The 20,504-nt window shown below is 33.2% G+C and overlaps 2 protein-coding genes across 7 annotated transcripts; both read right to left on the bottom strand.

Moving 5' to 3' along the window:
• Positions 1-41: 41 nt before the first annotated feature.
• On the bottom strand, positions 42-2,219 carry LOC125216319 (APETALA2-like protein 1). 2 transcript variants are annotated; one of them, XM_048118008.1, is made up of 10 exons: positions 1,856-2,219; positions 1,758-1,783; positions 1,628-1,658; positions 1,460-1,547; positions 1,215-1,360; positions 1,066-1,110; positions 891-985; positions 722-807; positions 570-656; positions 42-503 (listed from the first exon to the last, which is right to left on the bottom strand). In XM_048118008.1, the coding sequence occupies exons 1-10, from the start codon at positions 2,107-2,109 to the stop codon at positions 303-305; spliced, it is 1,059 nt and encodes a 352-aa protein (XP_047973965.1). In that variant the 5' UTR covers positions 2,110-2,219; the 3' UTR covers positions 42-302. The 2 variants fall into 2 exon arrangements, with proteins under 2 accessions (XP_047973965.1, XP_047973966.1); XM_048118009.1 differs by lacking the exon at positions 1,066-1,110.
• A 9,553-nt stretch (positions 2,220-11,772) lies between these two features.
• Positions 11,773-17,870, bottom strand: LOC125211883 (DNA repair protein RAD51 homolog 2). Of its 5 annotated transcripts, XM_048111839.1 has the most exons (15): positions 17,729-17,870; positions 17,437-17,550; positions 17,164-17,316; positions 16,921-17,024; positions 16,786-16,849; positions 15,905-15,975; positions 15,143-15,223; positions 14,917-14,967; positions 14,741-14,832; positions 14,182-14,301; positions 13,506-13,649; positions 13,161-13,267; positions 12,387-12,604; positions 12,168-12,296; positions 11,773-12,041 (listed from the first exon to the last, which is right to left on the bottom strand). In XM_048111839.1, exons 1-12 carry the CDS (start codon positions 17,810-17,812, stop codon positions 13,224-13,226), a joined length of 1,122 nt encoding a protein of 373 aa, XP_047967796.1. In that variant the 5' UTR covers positions 17,813-17,870; the 3' UTR covers positions 11,773-12,041; positions 12,168-12,296; positions 12,387-12,604; positions 13,161-13,223. The 5 variants fall into 5 exon arrangements, with proteins under 5 accessions (XP_047967796.1, XP_047967795.1, XP_047967797.1 ...); XM_048111838.1 differs by having other exon boundaries at positions 12,168-12,604; XM_048111840.1 differs by having other exon boundaries at positions 12,168-12,604; positions 13,193-13,267.
• Positions 17,871-20,504: the final 2,634 nt, after the last annotated feature.

Here is a 20,504-nt window from a genome sequence, read left to right as displayed (position 1 = left end):
GTTTACAACCTGCTATTGAAACTTTCGGAAAAAACTCAAGCTTATAAGAAATGTTAGTGAATTCAAATATTGGTTACAAACCCTTAATGAGTGATTTGATCATGAAATGTTGTCTATAATAAGTATACATTTCTCATCTACAAAATCGAGGAAAAAGAAATATATTTGATACAAAGTGGGGAGGGGTAGAAGTGCTCTTCTAACATCACGAAACAACTACTAAACCTCCATTAACAAACCAAAGTATCCAATATTTCCTTTGAAGAAAAGAATGACAGCAAAAGGGTGTAGTGAAGAAAAATTTAATGTGGCGGGGTCTGGGACGAGGAGTAGACGTTGCTGTGATTTGACGAGAAGCAGAGGTTGAGGGACGGAGTCGAATTTGAGAAGACAGGTGACGAGAATCCTGATGATGCTGCAGTAGTTGGTGTTGCGTGATGCATTCGCCACGCCCACTTCACTACTTCCTCTGAACTAGAACTCATGCCATGACCCGCCCTTCCCTGGCGATACAAACGGTCTCAGGCACGAAAAGATAACTGATAAACCGAACTGGCTAGGATCCTCACCTCATAATTTGGAGCCGGCAACAGAATAGGGTGTTGGGATGTCACCGGAAATCCATCCAACTCGGGTCTCGTAGCAGCAACATGTAGCTGCAAAGCAAGCACAATGTTGATCACACGAAATTCCAGTTAAGAGACATGTGGTTCGCCATTACCTTTTGAACTTGGTAAGGCTGGAACTGAAAACTCTGAATCTCTTTGGGAGAAGACGTCGAAATCCCCAAGTTCAAATCGAGACAGCCTGCCCCGGTGGCACCACCAAGTGAGACAACTTGAAACAAACTAGTATGAGCTCAAGAAAATGCAGAAAGAGTGTAAGATTACTTGATTCTGGTATGATCTCGGCATGGTATGAGCTCGACTCAAAGTTAGTGACAGCTTCCCTACCGTTGCACTTGATAGCTGCCTTATCATAAGCCCTGAAAGAAAGAGAAGAATGAGAGAGATTTGAGGGGTTAAAGACATTATTTGATGGTAGTAAATTCATGACAATTAGAACCTTGCTGCCTCTACTTCACTGTCGAATAGCCCAAGATATATATACCTGCACCGAATTGCAATGAAAAACACAATCCCCAAACCACTTTCTTTGTTTCAACTAATCCTGCCTACAACACTATACACAATGGAAGGAAGAGAGAGGCTTACTTCTTGCCGAGAAACTGGCCCATTCGAGCCTCCCAACGGCCGCATTTGTGAAGCGTTACGCCTCTGTATTTGGAGGTTCCTCTGGAGAATCCGGTGCTATGTCGACGCAGTATCTGCACAAACTCCTCCTTGGACAACTTCTTCGTCTGCATCATACCAATACCAATACCAATACCAATACCAATATCAATACATTCACATTCTACTAGTACTACTAGTAATTGTTTGTTTCAATCAAATTCAACCTGTTTCATATCTTCCTCGTAATCGCTGAGCTTGAAGTTGATGTCGGCTTCCACGCCCCGGAATTTTATTGCAGCTCTATCATAAGCTCTGATCAATGCCATCCATCAACACAAAATTCAACCATCAAAAATACCCAAATAAAATACTAGTATCAAGTTTTTCTTTACCTAGCAGCGGCAAGAGCAGTGTCAAATCCACCTAAACACCAAACACATTACCAAATTACATCAACATCAACATCAACCAAATAAATCGACATTCAACCTAATAAAGTTATTAAGGAATGTGTGTTCATACCCAAATAAACTTGTTTCCCACAATCCCTGCATATCAAAATACCAAAATCAATAATAAAAAAAAAAAGAATTACTAAAATGAATTACAACTCCACATACCAAATATGTGACTCCCATCTGCCAGTTCTTCTATAAAACGTAACACCTCTGTATTGAGAGCTTCTCGACCTGGGCCCCCTGCGGCTCTTCCTCGGTTGCACCTGCACCGGGTCACTCTTCAACGGGAATAGCTCCCGCGTCACCAGCCCGCCGTCGTTGCTGGAGGCGGTCTCTCTCGAAGAAACGGACGTCGCCGGAGAGTGGCGATGATCCGCCTTGCCGTTGCAGTCAACGCTCAGATTGAGATCAAACATCAGAGTCTCTCTCTCTCAGTTTGGCGATGAGTGTTTGAGAAGATGATAGTAAAATAGTTGAGTTTGTCAAATGATCAATATTAAATACAAGCATGAATATAGTAATTTTTATTAAATAAAGGATTCATGACTCTATATAAACATGTTCCCACACATATTTAATTTATTACAAAGATTGAATTTTAACGTTTGGTTGAGTTCAATGCTTACTTAGTGGGGCAACTGCCACTCTTCTTCATTTTGTCGGACTCTTAACCAAGATTATTTTATTTACATATTCATTTTGCATTTTATTGAGTAATACATTTACTTTTTATTGTCTGCCATTAACTATCTCATTTTTTCGAAGCACGAATTCAAGAAATATTATTTAAAAAGGTAGGCAAAAATTTTTAGTAAAATAAAAGTCCCGTTCGTATACACTATATTAGTTTTAAATGAAATATAAGTGAGATGAATTAGTGGAATATAGACCCAATTACTATTTATAATAAAATTGAACTGACCTCTATTCACTAACAGACTAATATTGAAAACAAGGTTTCTATTCGTGGACCGAAAGAGTAGCATTTATAAATTTAATTACTGTTATTCTAATCAAAAGCAGTAATATAGGTGCATAATTACTTCTAAAGTCTCGAAGAGGAATAAAATTTTTGAAGCACACTAAGAAAATATTTAAATGAAATTTACATGTAGAAAAGAACGAATATATTGGAATGAAAAAAAGGAATAATGGATAGAATAGTACACAAATATTTTCCATATCCTTAAATACGAATTTCAATTTTCAGCCAATAGTGTTCATTGCAGCGTTAATTTTCCAATTTTGGCCTCGCAATAATATTTTATACGGAAACAAACATAAAACAATCTTTCCTAATTTTAGTTTCGGAAATAAGAGAAAAGGTTTCTATATTCATTCAGCGTGACATAACTTTGCGTTTTATTTTTATTTTTTAAAGAGTTTCCATTCTATTTTCCCGAGTCCTGTTATGTTTTAACATTAAAAAAACATTAATTAAATTTCGATTGACACTGACTATATAAATGTGAGCTAAAACCTAAAACTAGTACTCCTCGTGATAAAGTTAACATATGGAGTATTTAGTAGTACTAGGTTTGATCACATGTCATGTCCCATAGATTTATTATTTCAAATTTATTTGGATGATTTCCAAGAATTTGCAGTCATTCATATGCTAATTAGGATAATCTTAATTTAAGGGTTCTCAATTCAAAATTTGGATAATTTGGACAAACCTAAATTTTTATACTCATAATTATTGTCAAATAGTAGATGATGTTGGTGATCTTTTGAATTCGTACATAGGAAACTTGAAATATGCAATTGTTGAATTATAAAATAGGAGACTTAGGAGACCTGGCATCTTCACACTTTTTTAATTAATTCTTGATTAATTAAAAAGTTTCATAGAAATAGAAGTGACTAGAAAACAATGTTGCCACATGTCTATTTGTTTTCATACTATAGATTTATGAATCTTGGGAATCTCACACCCAACGTTAAAACTTCACAAGGCCTCAATTTCTTAGACTATAGGAGCTTCTAGTGCACATAATATAAAATTGACTTCAAGTTAAAATATAACTAAGTAAATTATAATATGTCACTCGTGCATGCAAAATCTCCATCTTGCACAATATTCAGCTTGTAAGTACATTCACAATTTACTATTTTAATTTGTAACTGGTTTGTTGCTCGAGATACTACTTTTTAACATATAGTAGTATAGTACTTATTAGGTATGTCAATTGATTGAGTATTTTGAGGATAAAATTGAGATATTTGTTGACAATTGAAATTTAAAAACTAGTAACATATAGTAACTTATATCGATGGCAAAAGAAAATTAAAATTATTTTATAAATCTTATGACTCATTCCTTTTATCATTAATTTATTTTAAGATGGATCTATACTTGCTATAACTTTCGACCACATAATGATGGATAAAATTGAGTAAACAAAGTATATAGTACATTAAACATTACACATCACATGTCTATCACCACGTAGATAAGTGACATGTAATTTTGGCGGCCACGACATTACTGAAATTGCTGAAAATTTTTTACATGTCATTTTATTCTTGAAAATAATAATTGGAGTACCTAAATGAGGATTATCGAAACGGTATGACAATTTCAAATAAATACTCCAAACAATGAGACATCCTTGAAAGTAGCTGCAATATGAACGATTGGCGATTGCATTACCGAGGAATGAGTTTAGATGCGAAACTATTTTTTAAATGTTGGTTGTAAATATAGATTATCTTAATTAACATAAAAATCTGAAGATTTTTTTTTAGTGGACCACAGTCTCGAATTACTACCACTCAAGCAAAATATGTCAGTCTTGTAACTTTAGACTGAGGCAATTGATTAATTTCAACCATCTACCTGTCAGATTATTAAAAAAAAATATTCCTTTAATATAATTAATGATCTTAAATACAAATTAATACTATGAATTCTTGTGCACAGAAAAGTCAATAAGAGATTCTATAAGAACCTTAAAAAACATTATCAGCATATCCTTATCACAATGATCGAATCGAAATTATAGAATCTATTAACTGAAACTTTTGGTTTTGGTCGTTTCCCATTTTTTTTAGATCTCGAATTTCAATTTTTCGCCCAATATAACTGTTTTTTTTATTCATATTCGTGAATGAACTTTAATTAGGTAAACCATTGTACAAATTACGTATAAAAAGGGCAAATCACGTAATGATTTAGTATAAAAAACTCTCCGGACTACCATAAAGATTAAGTACTTATTATAATGATAAAGTGTTTTGATTAAATTAAAATATTAGTTATATGTTATCATTGCTGCCGGTCCATGGTTTGAGTTTGATATGATAAAAGCTAACTATTGTCGCTAATTAAATAATCGGGCCTACTTAATTCTGATGCAATTAGTTCTTTTTTAGTTGATTACTTCTTAATCTGAAACAGCTGGCATGAACAATTTTAAGTTTATGAGTTATGACTATAATTAAGTCGTGGTATAGTAATTGTACTCCAATACAATAATTTTATATGTAAACATATAGTAATTCATGACTACTAGTGTTATAGGGGTACGTTATATTGTTAACTATTTAAGTTGCTAACTCTGCTAATTCATCAATACAGTGTATTAAAAATGTCAACACGATGATATTAAAATGTCAACACATAATTTTGTTGAACTTCAATATAATGTGTTGATATTATGTGTTGACATTTTGATGTCATCGTGTTGACATATTTAATATACTGCATTGATGAGTTAGCAAGTTAGCAACTTAAGAAAGTTAGCAATTCATCACACCCCTAGTGTTATAACATGCTTAAACCATTTGTCTATTAGGTGAACTTAATATGGTTTTATTATTTGGTGAAGCAACATAGTTTACTTCATGTATACAAAGTTTCTACTTGAATCTTTACTATAAGGAGTAGTATATAATATAATCCATAATTTTATTAATAATTATATTATTTTATAGCAATTAAAAGAGATGATACGAAAGACTTATGACAAATTGACATATTATAATTTTGAGTTTGATTGAAAATAATAATAGTATACAATATATAATAAAAAGGTTAACCTTTTCTTAAATTTGTAAGTTCATCTTTTAAAATTTATCGTAGAAGGTTAGTGTGTAATATACTCCATTAATTTATATTAAATCAATTAATAATATCCATGAATTAATTTTAACTAAAATACCTAAAAATCCAATTATATACGCATAATTTATACACATTTACCACTACTTAAATAAAAATCTAGAATAATTGGGAGTTTCCTCTTTGGGACTGGTCTTCAATTATTGGGCAGAGTTTAATATATATAGATTGTCCGCGTCATTATGGGTGGAGACATAAATACAGGTATACTACATATATATACTTTCTTGATTATTTTGGTTGATATTAATCAATAACTCTAATTTAGATGTCTTTAACAATATCAAAATAAAACTTTTAAAATAGATATACATAAATTGATACCTTTAACGTAACTAAAGCTCAAATACTACTTCATTATTTTATTTTAATAATTTAAGATTTTAAATCTAAAAAATTTAATTTCCTATTATTAAGAAAATAATCTGAAAATATCACATTAAGATGAATCCAAATCTGAAATCTTAAATCTTAAAGCATTAGCCACACCATCACTAAATCAAAACCATTTTATATCAATTTTTTTATTTTAATGTAGGAGTATGAAATAATGCAGCCGACAAGTTACTTATAGATATGAAATAACATGTCCCCTAACTAAACTAATAATTACGGAATAGTGTAGATGCTACTGGCGGGCCCATATGCTTTTTTCTGGGATTGGGTGAAATTAAGCACGAGTTTAATTTCAAACCTACGTATAATTATTATAGAAAAAGTATTAGTATTATTTTAAATTAAAAATCCTCGGACTTGAGCTGCCCACGTTGCCAGAGTCGCATATCTTGACTCCTCCTCGGATTTCATGACCAATAAAATCTTGTGCTCATTTTATAAAGTGAAGTATATTATACTCACCAATAATTGTGACTAATTAATTACTATCAATTATTCTGGCGTAACATTTAATCCCAACCATCCTAGTCTTCAATATCTTTTTTCTCTTGTTATCTTTATCGTGTCTATACCACACACAATATTACGGATTTAATTATTTTACATAATAATGTGACTATTTATTGAATGATTCCTAGTCCTAGAACATGCGAATTGGGATTTTATAGATCATCCGATTTTATTCGGCACTTTTTTGAGGGCCCCACCACATGTCTAAGATGTGTGAGATTGGTTCCTAAGCCTTCTTATTTGCGTCGAAATTTAATTGAACTCCAGATTTAGACATAATAAACTTTGTATTTTTATAATTGTTTAATCTCTAAACGCATGAATATGTACAAATGGGGAGACACGTAATTGCAATCACAAAAAGAAGAGAGTCATAATCATTGCACCACACGTTACACACGAGAGTTTGAACATAGAATTTTGAGTGATATTCGAATTCATGAGAAAGACAGCATACAAAAGAAGATAAGGCCAATGTAACAATACTCTTTTTATTTGAGATTCGTGCATTGATCACGTCCACAGTCGAAATGAATACCGGTGATTTGGAAATAGATCATCTGCTGTGCACAGCACCTGCGGTGCCATTTCTACACACACAAGTTAATAAAAAAAAAAAGAAAAAGAAAAAGAATAAAAGGCTTACCAGCGTTTCATTCACAAACTGATGTGTTTTGAAGCATAGCCCCTGCTATGCACAGGGGATCCTTCCCCCGGTGATTTACAATGGTCATTTGACGCAGTTATTAAAAAAAGAGAAATTTCGGAATAAGGGGTTAAATTCGTTGACCTTTCGTAATTAGGGATTCAATTCACTGACCTTTCGCAATTTGGGATCGAGGCATGCATATTCTTCAGATGAAGGGATTTGTAATATTTTATCTTATTTATGTTCCTTTTTAGTATTATTTCTCTTTAACCATTTATCAATTGCCTAAATTACCCCTTTAAATTTTTACCTAAATTCTACTTGGGCAATTTCCATAAAATAGATACTCCGTATTAATCAAAATTTCAAGCACAAATAACACACTAAGAAATTATTCACTATCACAATCGAAATTGGAGCAGGTTCAATATCAAATGAATCATATTCCTAAATCACAAATTTGATCAATGGTCATTTTGAGGAAAACACAATAGAGGAATTGAATATATAGAAATAAAAAACTAGAGAAGATATATGGAGCGGGGAGTGCCGAGAGAGAGATTGAGATTTGCTGTGAGAGGGAGAGCCCAAGAAAGATCCGGCGCCTTCGGAGGCGGCGATGGATTTCTTCCGGCCTTGAGAGGGAGAATACATAATTAAGGACGACAAGCTTCTCTTGGTGGAGGCTGATAATCCCCCTTGACTCGTCGTCATTTCCTCCGATTAACAATACCTCAATTCAATTCAAAAATGAATAATAAAATCACCTAAAAATCATACAATTTTTACCTAAAAATTTGAAGGTGTAATTTAGGCAATTAATAAATGGTTAGAGGGAAAAATATTAGAAAAGAACATAAATAAAGATAAAACACCACAAATCCCTTATTTTGAAGAATACGCATGCCTCGATCCCAAATTACGAAAGGTCAACAAATTGAATCCCTAATTACGAAAGGTTAGCGAATTTAACCCCTTATTCCGAAATTTCTGTTAAAGAAAACACATCACGTACCAATTATAATTCATTTATCATTCAACACTATATTTTGTATCCAAAGAGGAAAATAAGACATCCATGTATACTCCCACTTACAAATATTAGCAAAAGAAGCTAAATCATGACCAACTAATTAAATTTGTCCTCTTGAACATATGAAAAACACCAACAAACAGGGGTGGATCCAGCCGGCAACCCACTACCATGGACCCGGACGTAAATTTTCCATAGACGTCCCCTCCGATAACTTTCGACGTCACCCCTCCCCCCTCTGTTAGTTTCCGATACAACAAATTATTTTGACGCGTATGGTCCTTGACTATTTTTCACTATAATATTACTCTCTCTGTCTTTTGAAGCCACATGCTTTAAAATAGGAGAGATGGAAAGAAAATATGATTGAAGCATTGTTAGTGGAGAATGAGTCTTACCTCATTAGAGAGAAAAAAGTTTCCTAAAATAATTTCCATTTTAATAGAATGAGCCAAAATGAAAAATGATTTCAATATTTAAAAAGGAGGAATTATAATTTTTAGGGGAACATCATAATTTATGTTATTTTTAGTTAGATCAAAGTTGCATAAAGTTAAAGGTCAAAGAATATTTGTCTCAAATATTAATTCAAAACTCTTTACAAAGAATAAAGATAAATGAGCCCAATCCTTGTTTAAAGACAAATAATTATGCAAAAAAGTGCATAGACCAATGTGAATAAAATGAAGGAGATGCCTTCCAGATAAGGTAAATCTCCAACCTAAACATCTTTTTCCAACTAATCTTCTTTCCAAATCTGGCAACACATGCATTTCAGCCCACCTTTGATTGCCATACACAACTACCGTATCTCTTTCCGATTTCCCCTCAACCAGTCTTCACCTGCCACCTGTACTCCACTAAATTTCCCCACATCTACGGTTCAGATTACTTGCCAGCATCCAACGCCCTTGATTTTTCACCAATTAACCATGGTCATTTTTCAATTTCCTTCATTTTGTTAATGTTTAATTACTTGTCCAAAAGGAAAGGAAATTCATAGGAACTAAATTTGTTCCTATATATTCTGTAATTGGTTAGGTTTTTCTTATTCATTTCGAAAATGATAGAATTTGTTCCCAAATATCTGTAATTTGTTCCTATATTGCTTGGTTTATTATTTTTAAATAACGCAAGTAGATGCCATTGCTATTGAAATTACAAGTACAAGAAAATATGAATCGTCAACTTTTCTACAACTCCATAATTTGTACCGACTCTAGACATTGTATTTGCACTAATTAATTTAACATCTTCTGATATTTCATTATAATTCATTGCATATACAATGTACGTGCTTAATCCGAATAACTTATTCTAATAGTACTAATTTATACTACCATAATTATAAATAAAATATTACTCCTATAAGTTAATAAAGTAAATTTATAAATACAAAATAGGTATGGCAATATATTTTGAAGAGCCAAAGACCTATTACTATAATGGAGGTTGGATGAGAAATCATTATCAATCAATAATGCAAAAAATCCACGTTTCGGCACGCTGTGTGTATATACCCTATTAGGTTTGAAAAAATTCATTTTTAAGGAAAGTACAACCCAATGAAGCAATCTTAATTTCTTCTTTTTTAGTCCGGGGTTGGGGTGTTGTCGGCAGGAGGTGGGTGGTAAAGTACGAGGTATAGACCTAGCCTAGGCAAGGAGACGTGGATGGTGCTTCGCCATTCATGGAGTAGTACTATATCTTATCTACTTCTTTCATCCTCTCCATTCATACCATACAATTTTTATGTCATGAGGTGATTCAAGAACCGTATTCACTTGATGTTCTTGAGATTACGTCTGTTAAATCTAATCTAAACATGTCATATTTAGAAAATTTTCAATTTGAATACAAACCTAAGCATATTAACATTCATGCCCATACACATTTACAATACAAATGCGGCATAATACCATAATAACATGATAACTACACAAATCTAAAACGATAATCCTTATGATCTCAAAGGCATTTGACCTCAAAGTGACTGTTTATCACTTTAACACCACCCCCAATCACCTTTTACTAAATTTTCATTAAATTCTATACCATTATCTGTATTATATTAATAAAATAGAATTTATCCGATTAACAACAATATATCTATAGTGACACACAGTGCATCGAATGTGAGAACATACGATCAAACAAAACGTTTCTAAGCCACCTTTTACCAACCAAAGTATCTACAGCTTTGAAAAGGCAAAATTAGTCTTTCCAATTTGGTCTTGAAAATATCACAAATTTTGAAGTGAAAATCATAACTTAAACTGTACAAAATTCTACAATTATTTATACATTTTCAATGGTTAGTTGGCCCTAAGAATTTGAACTGTTGACAAATTCTCTAGACAATGAAAGTGGAAAAGAAAACAGACGAGATATCGAATTAAATAATCCTAATATCTTACAATATCACTAAAAGGACATACGATCCTAAAAAATGCCAAATCTGATGAAAACAAGATATCACAACTTGCTACTGCAGGAAATACACATTCCACTAGGAAACAAACGTATCCAACAATAATGCATCTAAACAAAGCCTAAAGCGTCAGTTGCACATTATTTTTATCACAGAAACTTAAAATATGGCAACATATCGAAACTTCGAGGAGATTAAGATGTCAAATAAGGTATAAACAAATCAATGCCTGATGCATCGGTCTGAATCAAGACATGGACCACTAATAATTTAATCCATTTTTGTTCTCCTTTACAGCATTTTATATCATATACTTTTATAGAAAGCCAAAGAAATCCTAAGACAGATTTAGACATCCCATAATACACAGTAATCAACAATTTCCAAATGATAAAAGCTCATAGGAAAAGCCAACAAGTGGCTCGGTGTGTATTAAACAACACAAGTTGCACGTTCATATCAGTGTGTGTTGTGTGCCCTCATATATAATACTAGCATGTATGCATGCTTACAATTTTCTGGCTGTGTTTAACAAACCTCGGTAACATAGTAAATATCGCGAGGCATTTATTACCTCTTTTGGCCTTGAACAAGCACGAAAGGTTAAGTTCTCTATACAAGATCTATCAACTACTATCCTAGATTCTAACAACGAAGTATGTAACTAACATTATACTAAGTCCCAGAATATTATTTTCTTCAAACTATCCGGCCCTATTACTCTGTAAGTACACATATATGTCACATCATTTATACTTTCTTTAGGCAACACTAATTCATTACTAAACGCTAATACCATGTGACAATTAAGATAGCGTAAAGTTTTAACATATTTTTGCATCTGGAAGATCAATATTCAACAACCTATGTATGGATAGCAATTGAAGTCGAACATAAGTAATGGGAAAAAATATTGAGGAAACTAGGCAGCATCTGAAGATAAAAATAATGAATTATATTTAGATGCTAATAGGTCATAAACAGGACAATTCATTACCTGTAGTGGTGCACTTGGAAAAAGGCAGGATAAATTAGCAAGCTTACAAAAAAATATCATGATCCACCAGCTTAGTGGATTCTAGTTTCACTTCACACTCATGCCACTTCGAGTTAAATAAAGATCTCTCCTGTCTCACAACTTACTGTGCTCCAAGCATACAAAGTTGATTAATATGCAAACAGCAATATCTCCTAAACGCATACCTGACAAAGAATAGTAGTATGATGTAGTAGTAGACATAGTGAGAAAATACATGTAACTGAGAGTTGTTTATAAAAAATAGTACTAGTAGTATTATAGTTTCTTCTAGTTTTAAGAAAATATGGTACCTTCACCCCTGAAGATCAAAAGTGACTCATCAGCAAGGATAACTAGCAATACAGCAAACCTCTCTTTACTTGAGGCCCTGATTGAGGCCAAAACAGCCAATATGCAGAATGCTAACTGTGTTTAGAGATCTGAATCATTCAGAGTACAGATTATACTATTAGAATGGTTTGTCTACATCACATATTTTGCAAGTCAAACAAATGTAAATTCTAAGTTACATTTGAAAACTTCTACGAGTCAGATGTGTGTCATATTGCCTGCAACATGTCTGTGTTCTAGAGTTAGTCATCTATTATCAAAATGATAATACTTCCCACAAGGAGCATCATGGACGGATCATGCACTTCAGCATAAAGTCATCCTCATCGTATGGCTGGTCTCTTCTTGCATAATGATATCCATGAGGAGAGACCAGAAGCAACAACTATGGGAACACCTGTTGGATATGAAGAGGCAATTAATGATAAAAACAGCTTCAAACATTGCATTTTTGTGTGGATATATCTTATGAGCATCTCACAACTCAAATAACTTCGAATTAAAAAGTCAAAAACACTTCAAATTTCCAATTAAAAGTGTGAAATAGCTGCAACATCATGGACCCTAGAGTAGGAGGTGACAGGTTCCTAGATAAGGATATTGGAACTTCTATCCTTATCACATGCTTCATAAAAACTCAAAAAATAGAAATAAAAACTAAGAATCTCACACAGCCAAAAAGAAGCTGTTCTCATACTTGCACACATTCTTATTATATTTTCCCATTTTAATAGGTATCGGTGGAGAACTTGATTGTTCTTTAAACATTCAAGTAGGGATCTTCTTGCACACCCTGAAATATCCAGTAATATCCTCTCATCGCTCTTGCCATTTTTCCACTTAAGGGAGAGTGCAAAGGAATAGCAATATGCATTATAAGAAAGTTCATCTCAATCACACAGAAACCAAACGGAAAACAAAAGATTATTGAGTTTAAGAGATATAAAAATTACAAGCAATACTGAGGCCAAATAGTTGACTGCACCTCGCTCTTATCATCTATAATACTAGGTTTCTTATTGCAGTGCTTCATGATCATAGTTGATTATAGCACTCTGGCCTGCATTCAGAACATAAACACCACGCTTAGGTTAGTGACGTAGACATATCTGATTGATTTCTTCAGAAAATGAGAAAATAAACAACGCTTAGTAAAAACAAATAGATATTGTGTTCATTGAACCATCACCATATTTACACAAAAAAACATAATTCAGACCCCGCCAGACACTTTGTTTATTTTAATAGTGTCCCCCTACTTCACGAATATACAGGGAGGAAGAAAACTTCATATCAACCTTGGCAATGAATTGAGTTTGCTTCCGGGCCAGTCATTTCCTCTCCTTCATTGTTAAGAAACGAAATCCCAGATGCATCTATTCTGAAGAAAAACCCCAGAGATGGAGATATAGAAGATTTTGCTATCTTTATAAGCCTTTTTCCTGTAAACAAAAAGGCAAAGAAACATGACCCATTCACCACAAAAAAAAAAAAGAAAATCAGAAAGTCACATTTTGCATTGTATAGAAGGAAGTGGTTACAGGACAAAGTTAAATGACCCTTATTAGCACAATGATCCTCTCTTCATAAGACCATCATGCATATCACATCACTCCCTTATAACTATTAGTTTTTTCGGATGATAGAAGCTTAGGTTTAAGCATCTAAAACTGGAGCATGGATAAGATATCACATCAGACCAGGATTTGTGGGGGTTTTCTTTAGACATTGGGAAACACAAAGGAAGCAGGTCTTTCTGACCAAATTATTGCTGAAAACATAGGCCATGATTATGTGGTTAGACAGAACACAATTAGAATTTGAACTAAACATTGCTAAAGTAGGGGCTCTTTGAAATTGCATCATCTGATTGATTGTGAACCACCCTATCATAGAGTCCATCTTCTTTTTGAGAAACATTATTTCCAGATTCCAAATAACGTTATCTGGTTTTAGCAAAAGGATGAAACATACCTGACCTAGATTCTAGAACTAAGCGTATGCTAACTGCATGAGCCCAGTGAATTCCCAGAGCAGCAACAAGATGATATTCAACTTTTGAAGTGTCTTCTAAAGTGTCGGCTCTGCCGTGCCCTGCACCAGGATACCAATATTCATTATAAAGAAGAGAAGGAACAAAGAACCATACAATACATTGTTTATAGGATTATAGACTATTTTATCGGTTCATTTACCTCCACTTCTGTGTTTCAGTTTGAAAAGGTATTTGCTTACTGGAATTACTATTGCAAAATGATTCAAGTACTCCCAAAGCTTAACTTAATTTCAATATGTTACTTTAGAAAACCCCTTAGTTTCCATTATAGATAAAATGAAACCTACACATATTATCTACGAATACAAATTGAACCAAACTGTGAACTCACTTGGTGAAACTGTGCTCCCTCGTATGAACATATCCACTTATTCTGAATTTTCAAATGATTTCTCAACTCATTCATAAAGCATTTCAGCATAATGATTATGAAAGGAATCCAATAATAGCTGAAGCTTACAGATCACAAAGTAGTACCTTGGAATACATATCGGGAGGCTTCATCACGAACTTGAGATCTTACTTGATTGGTCACCACCACAGGAATCCGACAACATTCTGCTAAGGATCTGCATATAAAAAAATATAAGGTGGTGTATCAATACGGAGAAAATATTTAAAATTAGATCAAATTCACATATAAGAAGTCCTACTTGATAAAAGAGATGTGCCAACCTAGTTTAGGGAGTCCCTGACCATATTCCCTGCAAAAAAGGAAAATGATTTAGAAGATAAGAGAATCATGAGATTTTTATTTTTATTTCTAACACAATCATGATGTGATGCATAGTTGCATCATGATAAAAGAGTCTAACCAAAACCTCTTAGTTCACTGACAACTAAAAGAAAAAATACTCATAACCTAGCAAGAGTAATCACCCAGAAGCAAGTGCTGTCATGCTGTCAATTATAAGCAGCTTTACATCATGCTGGAGTAGAGAAACCTTTATTTTCTGCAAGCTGTCAACAAAAGACAACAGTACAATAAAAGGTTAGTTTTGAAGCAAGTAAATCATCATTTTAAGTCAAATCGAGAGAAACACAAGTGAGAACAAAGGTTTAAATAACTGAGAGCATCTAAGACCACATACAAATCTAGGTCTACTTATCACAACTTTAATTTGACACTGGCAACAAATTTTCCAATAAGCAATTTAAATAATTTCTGATGCCTCAAGAAGAATAAGTCTGAGAATGCTATAGAGTGAAATGTGGATACTGAGGCACAAACAAGTTTCAGAGCATGCTAGAAAATGACATATATACTCAGCCTCAGTGGAGGTAAGGACATAGATTTAAATGACATTCATGAATATGCACATGAATTATAATTTTAGATTAAGATAAAGTTACAAGTTTTAATAATCCTTCACAATAGCCATTCTGGACATTGGCAATTTGAGGTGTTTCTTGGATAAAGTATTACATTGCATTGCACTGAATGACAGATACCAAAAAAAATTAAATTGATTAGTGTCGAAATAAAATAAGCCAGGACACTCAGGCAAAGTCATTTATTAATTATATGAACATTTTACTTATTTATATCTGTGTTTCAGAAAATTCTAGTTCTCACAGACCATGTGAATAAAGTTAATATAGAGTTCAGATGATATTAACAAATAGATGGATCTTTTGTACCTTTCGGTGAATTCAGATAATGATGCTGGCTGCAGAACCAGAATCCTTCCAGCCATCTGCCATATAAAAGTCTTATCGATGGTAATTGATAGATAGACTCAAGCAACAGCCAGAATCCTTACACTCAAGAGAAAAACATAATTTTAACTCCAGTTCCATGAAGTTTATCGGTGAAATCAAGAACATAAATGCATGGAAGCTAAATCTTACTGAGTATAACAAATTCATGAAAAATGTAATTGTCATGCAAGTTCTTTGCTGTCAGAGAAAAAATAGAAATTTGGCATAAAGAGACACTCGGCACCAGTAGAATATCATTATAATAGTATACAACAGTAGCACTCTCTCCCTGAGGCAATTTTTTAATAATTTAACTTAGTTCTTATCATACGAGGTCCATATTTATACTATCCCTTTGGCTCTTACAACTATTTTGAATGAGGAAAAAAGAGAACGAGATAATCAATCAAACAAAAAAGGTGGAGAAAAACCAAACAATATTTTTTCTTTATCTTGTGAGTGAATGAAGTGAAAATGGAATTGTATGGTAATTCAGAAAGCATGATACACATTCGAACGAAATGTTTTTTTATGATGATGCAATACCACAGCGCTATTCTGTTTTTGTGTTACTTGTTCAATCACTGCAAAAACCTTATCTCTCTGTAAGTCTTTTATCACGAGCATTGAGAGTTGAGTGTAACTAACTAAGACTGCCTATCAGATGTATAAATCCATACCATCTCTTTGCCATCCTTGTTTTCTTACACAAAGAACCAAAATTATATGGTTACGATTGATGATATATCTCAGATATATCAAACACATCACAGATTTGAAAAACCAATGACACAAAGCACAATTCATTGGAAATTGCATACCTGTTGAGCCATGCCTTCCATGTTAAATATTTCTGGGAAACTACTGAGCCCCATTTCTATAATCCTGAAGATAGGTGTGGCAACAAGTGAAATTCAGCCAATATGTGGTGATTTAGCATGAGATTCAAAGCATACCTTCTTGAACTAAATTTGGATTCCACATCAATATATATTACTCGGCCACCTAATCCTCCATGAGAAGTAGGCAATGATGCAAGCAAAGCAAGCTTCAGGCAGAACTGCAAGAAGATAAGGCAATATCAGCACAACAATTAAAGAACAAGACAGCTTGACAGAAATATTAGCATACCGGAATGAGCGAAAAATATTCTAAGTATGATCTCCACAAGGAATCACCACATTCATTTCAAAACTTACTTGTGTTTTCCCTATCCCTGCAGGACCAACAAGCTCAGTCACAACGCCAAATGGTATTCCACCACACAGAGCTGCATCAAGACCTTTTAAGCCAGTGGGGAGATGACCTGCTAGGTACTCATTGTGGTTTCGCTGCTCCAGCAACGACAAAGCCTAGTATCGTAATCCCAAACAATCATCATGAGTATATGCACCACATTTCCTGAGCACATCATAAGCTGCCCGAACAAATTATAGAAACCAAAATCCTATACTTTTCAGCCATAAACTTACAGTTTGATAAGGTGGACATGAAATTTCACTAATATGTCCTACTGCAGCCATAACCTCTTCCAATCCAACATCCATCAACTCCATTAACTCAAACTCACTCAGTGACAATGCATCCTACAGAAAACAAATTAAGAACAATCTCATTTGAATTCAGCTATCAAGTGTCTAATACTAGTAGAAATGCATTAAAAACAGTGAAGAGCCACTCGATTAGCAATTGTATAACATATAGAGAAATATAGCAAACTCGATTCGACTCAATTGTAACCGGGGACGAAATATAAAGCAATACCTTGGCGGTGAGGATGTTCCGAGCAGAAAATACGTTAGCTATCGATTTGGGGAGCCCCATCTCGCTGATTAGCTTGTTTGCCATTTCCGAAGAAGCTCTCTCGATCGGGAAATTTGTTTCCGGTTTAATTTATAGTCCTTTTTTTCTGATTCCGTTTCCCTTCCCTCCAAAGGAATGGGCCATGGGCCGACATTTAACATCTGCTCGAAGCCCAATCACTGTTCCATTCGGCCCTGATACTGTTCCCAATTTTTTACATATAAAAAATGCTCTAGAAATTTAAGGATGATATAACTTTTAATGTCTAGTAAATAATGAGATTAATATTATCATTAGTGTAAGGTGTAATAAAATAAATAAATAAAAATATAATATTAAATTTTAAGGGACTAATTTCATGACATAAGAACACTGTTTTTAGAGACAGAATGAAATATTTATTTACGATTGGAGTAGTTATTGAGTGATCATACGGCACACATTACAATTACAATATGCCAAGGTTGGCATGCTAAGCGACTTTAGCATTAACAACAATTTATGGGGTCAACTATAGTCTATCGGCTTTATTGAAAGCGTATCTCAAAATTTAAATAGTAGAGCATTCAATTCAAGCTGTGAGCGATTATGACTACTCCACTTATCAATTCTTTTCTATTCTTAGTATATTCACCCGTTCCCAAATACTACTACTATTAATATTTTATTACTAATTTTGTTATTAAAATTTGTTTATTATCCATTATAATTATATCTATTGATAGTGGACAGATAGAAATACTATACCGATAGGTTATTTATTTGACAAAACCAATGGCTCGAGACAAAAGACCAAGAAAATAAAATGTGGGCAATAATCACTAGTTTACAAATCTTTATTTTGTTTTGAATTTTCCAAATGGCGTACAAAATAACATGAACAAGGCGATTTCAATTTTAAACATGAATCCCAAACAACAGAGTCTTGATTTAGTAATAGTTGATGATATTTTACCTAATAAGGGTAAATGCATAAAAATCATCAAGTTCGGTCAAAAATTTTGGTCTATCTACAATTTTAAAAATTTGGTTAATTATATCATAACTTTGGCATTTTATTTTACTTGTCTCATAATCTATGATTTGGGAGAAACTATATACGCTTTTGACGAACAAAAAATATCACGTGAACAAAACATTCAACTATTTAAACGGTGTCATTTAATACATTCAGTCAATTATGTCTTTAACATTTACATATGCATACATACATTGATAAATTCAAAAACACAACATAATTAAAAGATAAATTCAAAAACACAACATAATTAAAACTTTTGTACGAGGTAATTAAGAAAAATATCAAAATTGTGATATAATGAACTATTTTTAAAAATTCGATCAAACTCCATGATTTTTCTCCATTTACCCTAATAATAGTAATAATAATAATAGTAATAAATATTACAAACATGTATTTGCGCTTCCCAACTAAGCCACCCATTAATTAAGATGACGCAAACGTCAAATTGTTATCAATATCGATTATTCGATGTGTATGGTTATTAGTTCGATTCCACCGACATTTGAATATTACTTTCTGCATAAAAACAAAAAATGTCGAGTATGAATTAGTATACTGTATATTCTCCATATTACGCTCGAAAACTTATACAGTCATACTAGTAATTTACTCTATAAAATAACTATACAATAAATAAACAATTAATCTCACCCTTTGCTCTGTTTCTCTCTCTGTTTTACTCTGCTAAATGGAAACTTCGCCGCAAAAACATGCCGGCGCCATCGTTCCGCCGAAGAGGGGCCGCATCAAGGCGCAGATCTTCGAGAGCATCGCCGGAACCGTATCCCACGTCGCCTCCAAAGCCGTCGAATCACTCAAGATCCGCCGTGGCGGCGACGGCGGCAGCACAACCGATAGCTCCTCCACCACCTCCGCCTCCCCCGCCGCCAGTCCATGCCACGGCGCAGACGGTTAATCCGTTCCCGCCTCAAATCTCATGCTGTTTATATATTCTTACGTACAGATTTGCTATCGATTTACTCATTTATGTGTAGAATATTTGTGACTATTGTACATATTGGAATTTCAATTTCACTCTCCATGTAAATAGTATTCCTAATAAACTGGTACTACTATTTCAGTGTGTATATAATCTTAAACTTCATATTCGATTCATCGGTGTTTGTTTCTTTTCTTTTTACTTTTGTGTCAATTGAGGATTCACAATGATGCTCCATACTAATAACATCTCTTAACTATTCCTGGATTCCATACCATTTATATCTATTTTCCTTTCCTTTTTTAACTTAGGAACAACACTTCCTACAATTCATTTCCTTCTTTAATTATCTATAGATCTTACTATTCTATTCATTTAAAAATACAATTAATAAAAAATTTAATCAATAACACAACTTCATTAAATAACTCGAAATGACATTAAAATTTTCTATTACATAATTTATATCCTAAAAATTTAAAATAAATAATTCAAACCCTAAAAATTTAAAATGAATAAATTTAAATCCTAAAAATTTAAAATAAATAATTCAAACCCTAAAAATTAAAAATGAATAAATTTAAATCCTAAAAACTGAAAACTATTGCGGCGGGGTTGCGACAGTTGCGGCGGTATGACCAGTATAATTGACATAATTTATTTTGTTAATTAATGATGTATTTTTATAGATGATTGGATGATGATTAGGAGTAAAAAATGAAAAAAAAGTGAAAAAATGGTAATAAAACCAAGGCGCGTAATACCGCTGCATC

The sequence above is a fragment of the Salvia hispanica genome, chromosome 3, assembly GCF_023119035.1.
Source record: "Salvia hispanica cultivar TCC Black 2014 chromosome 3, UniMelb_Shisp_WGS_1.0, whole genome shotgun sequence".
NCBI lineage: Eukaryota > Viridiplantae > Streptophyta > Magnoliopsida > Lamiales > Lamiaceae > Salvia > Salvia hispanica.
The sequence above is the reverse complement of the archived record's forward strand: the minus strand, read 5'-3'. Positions and strand labels throughout refer to the sequence as shown.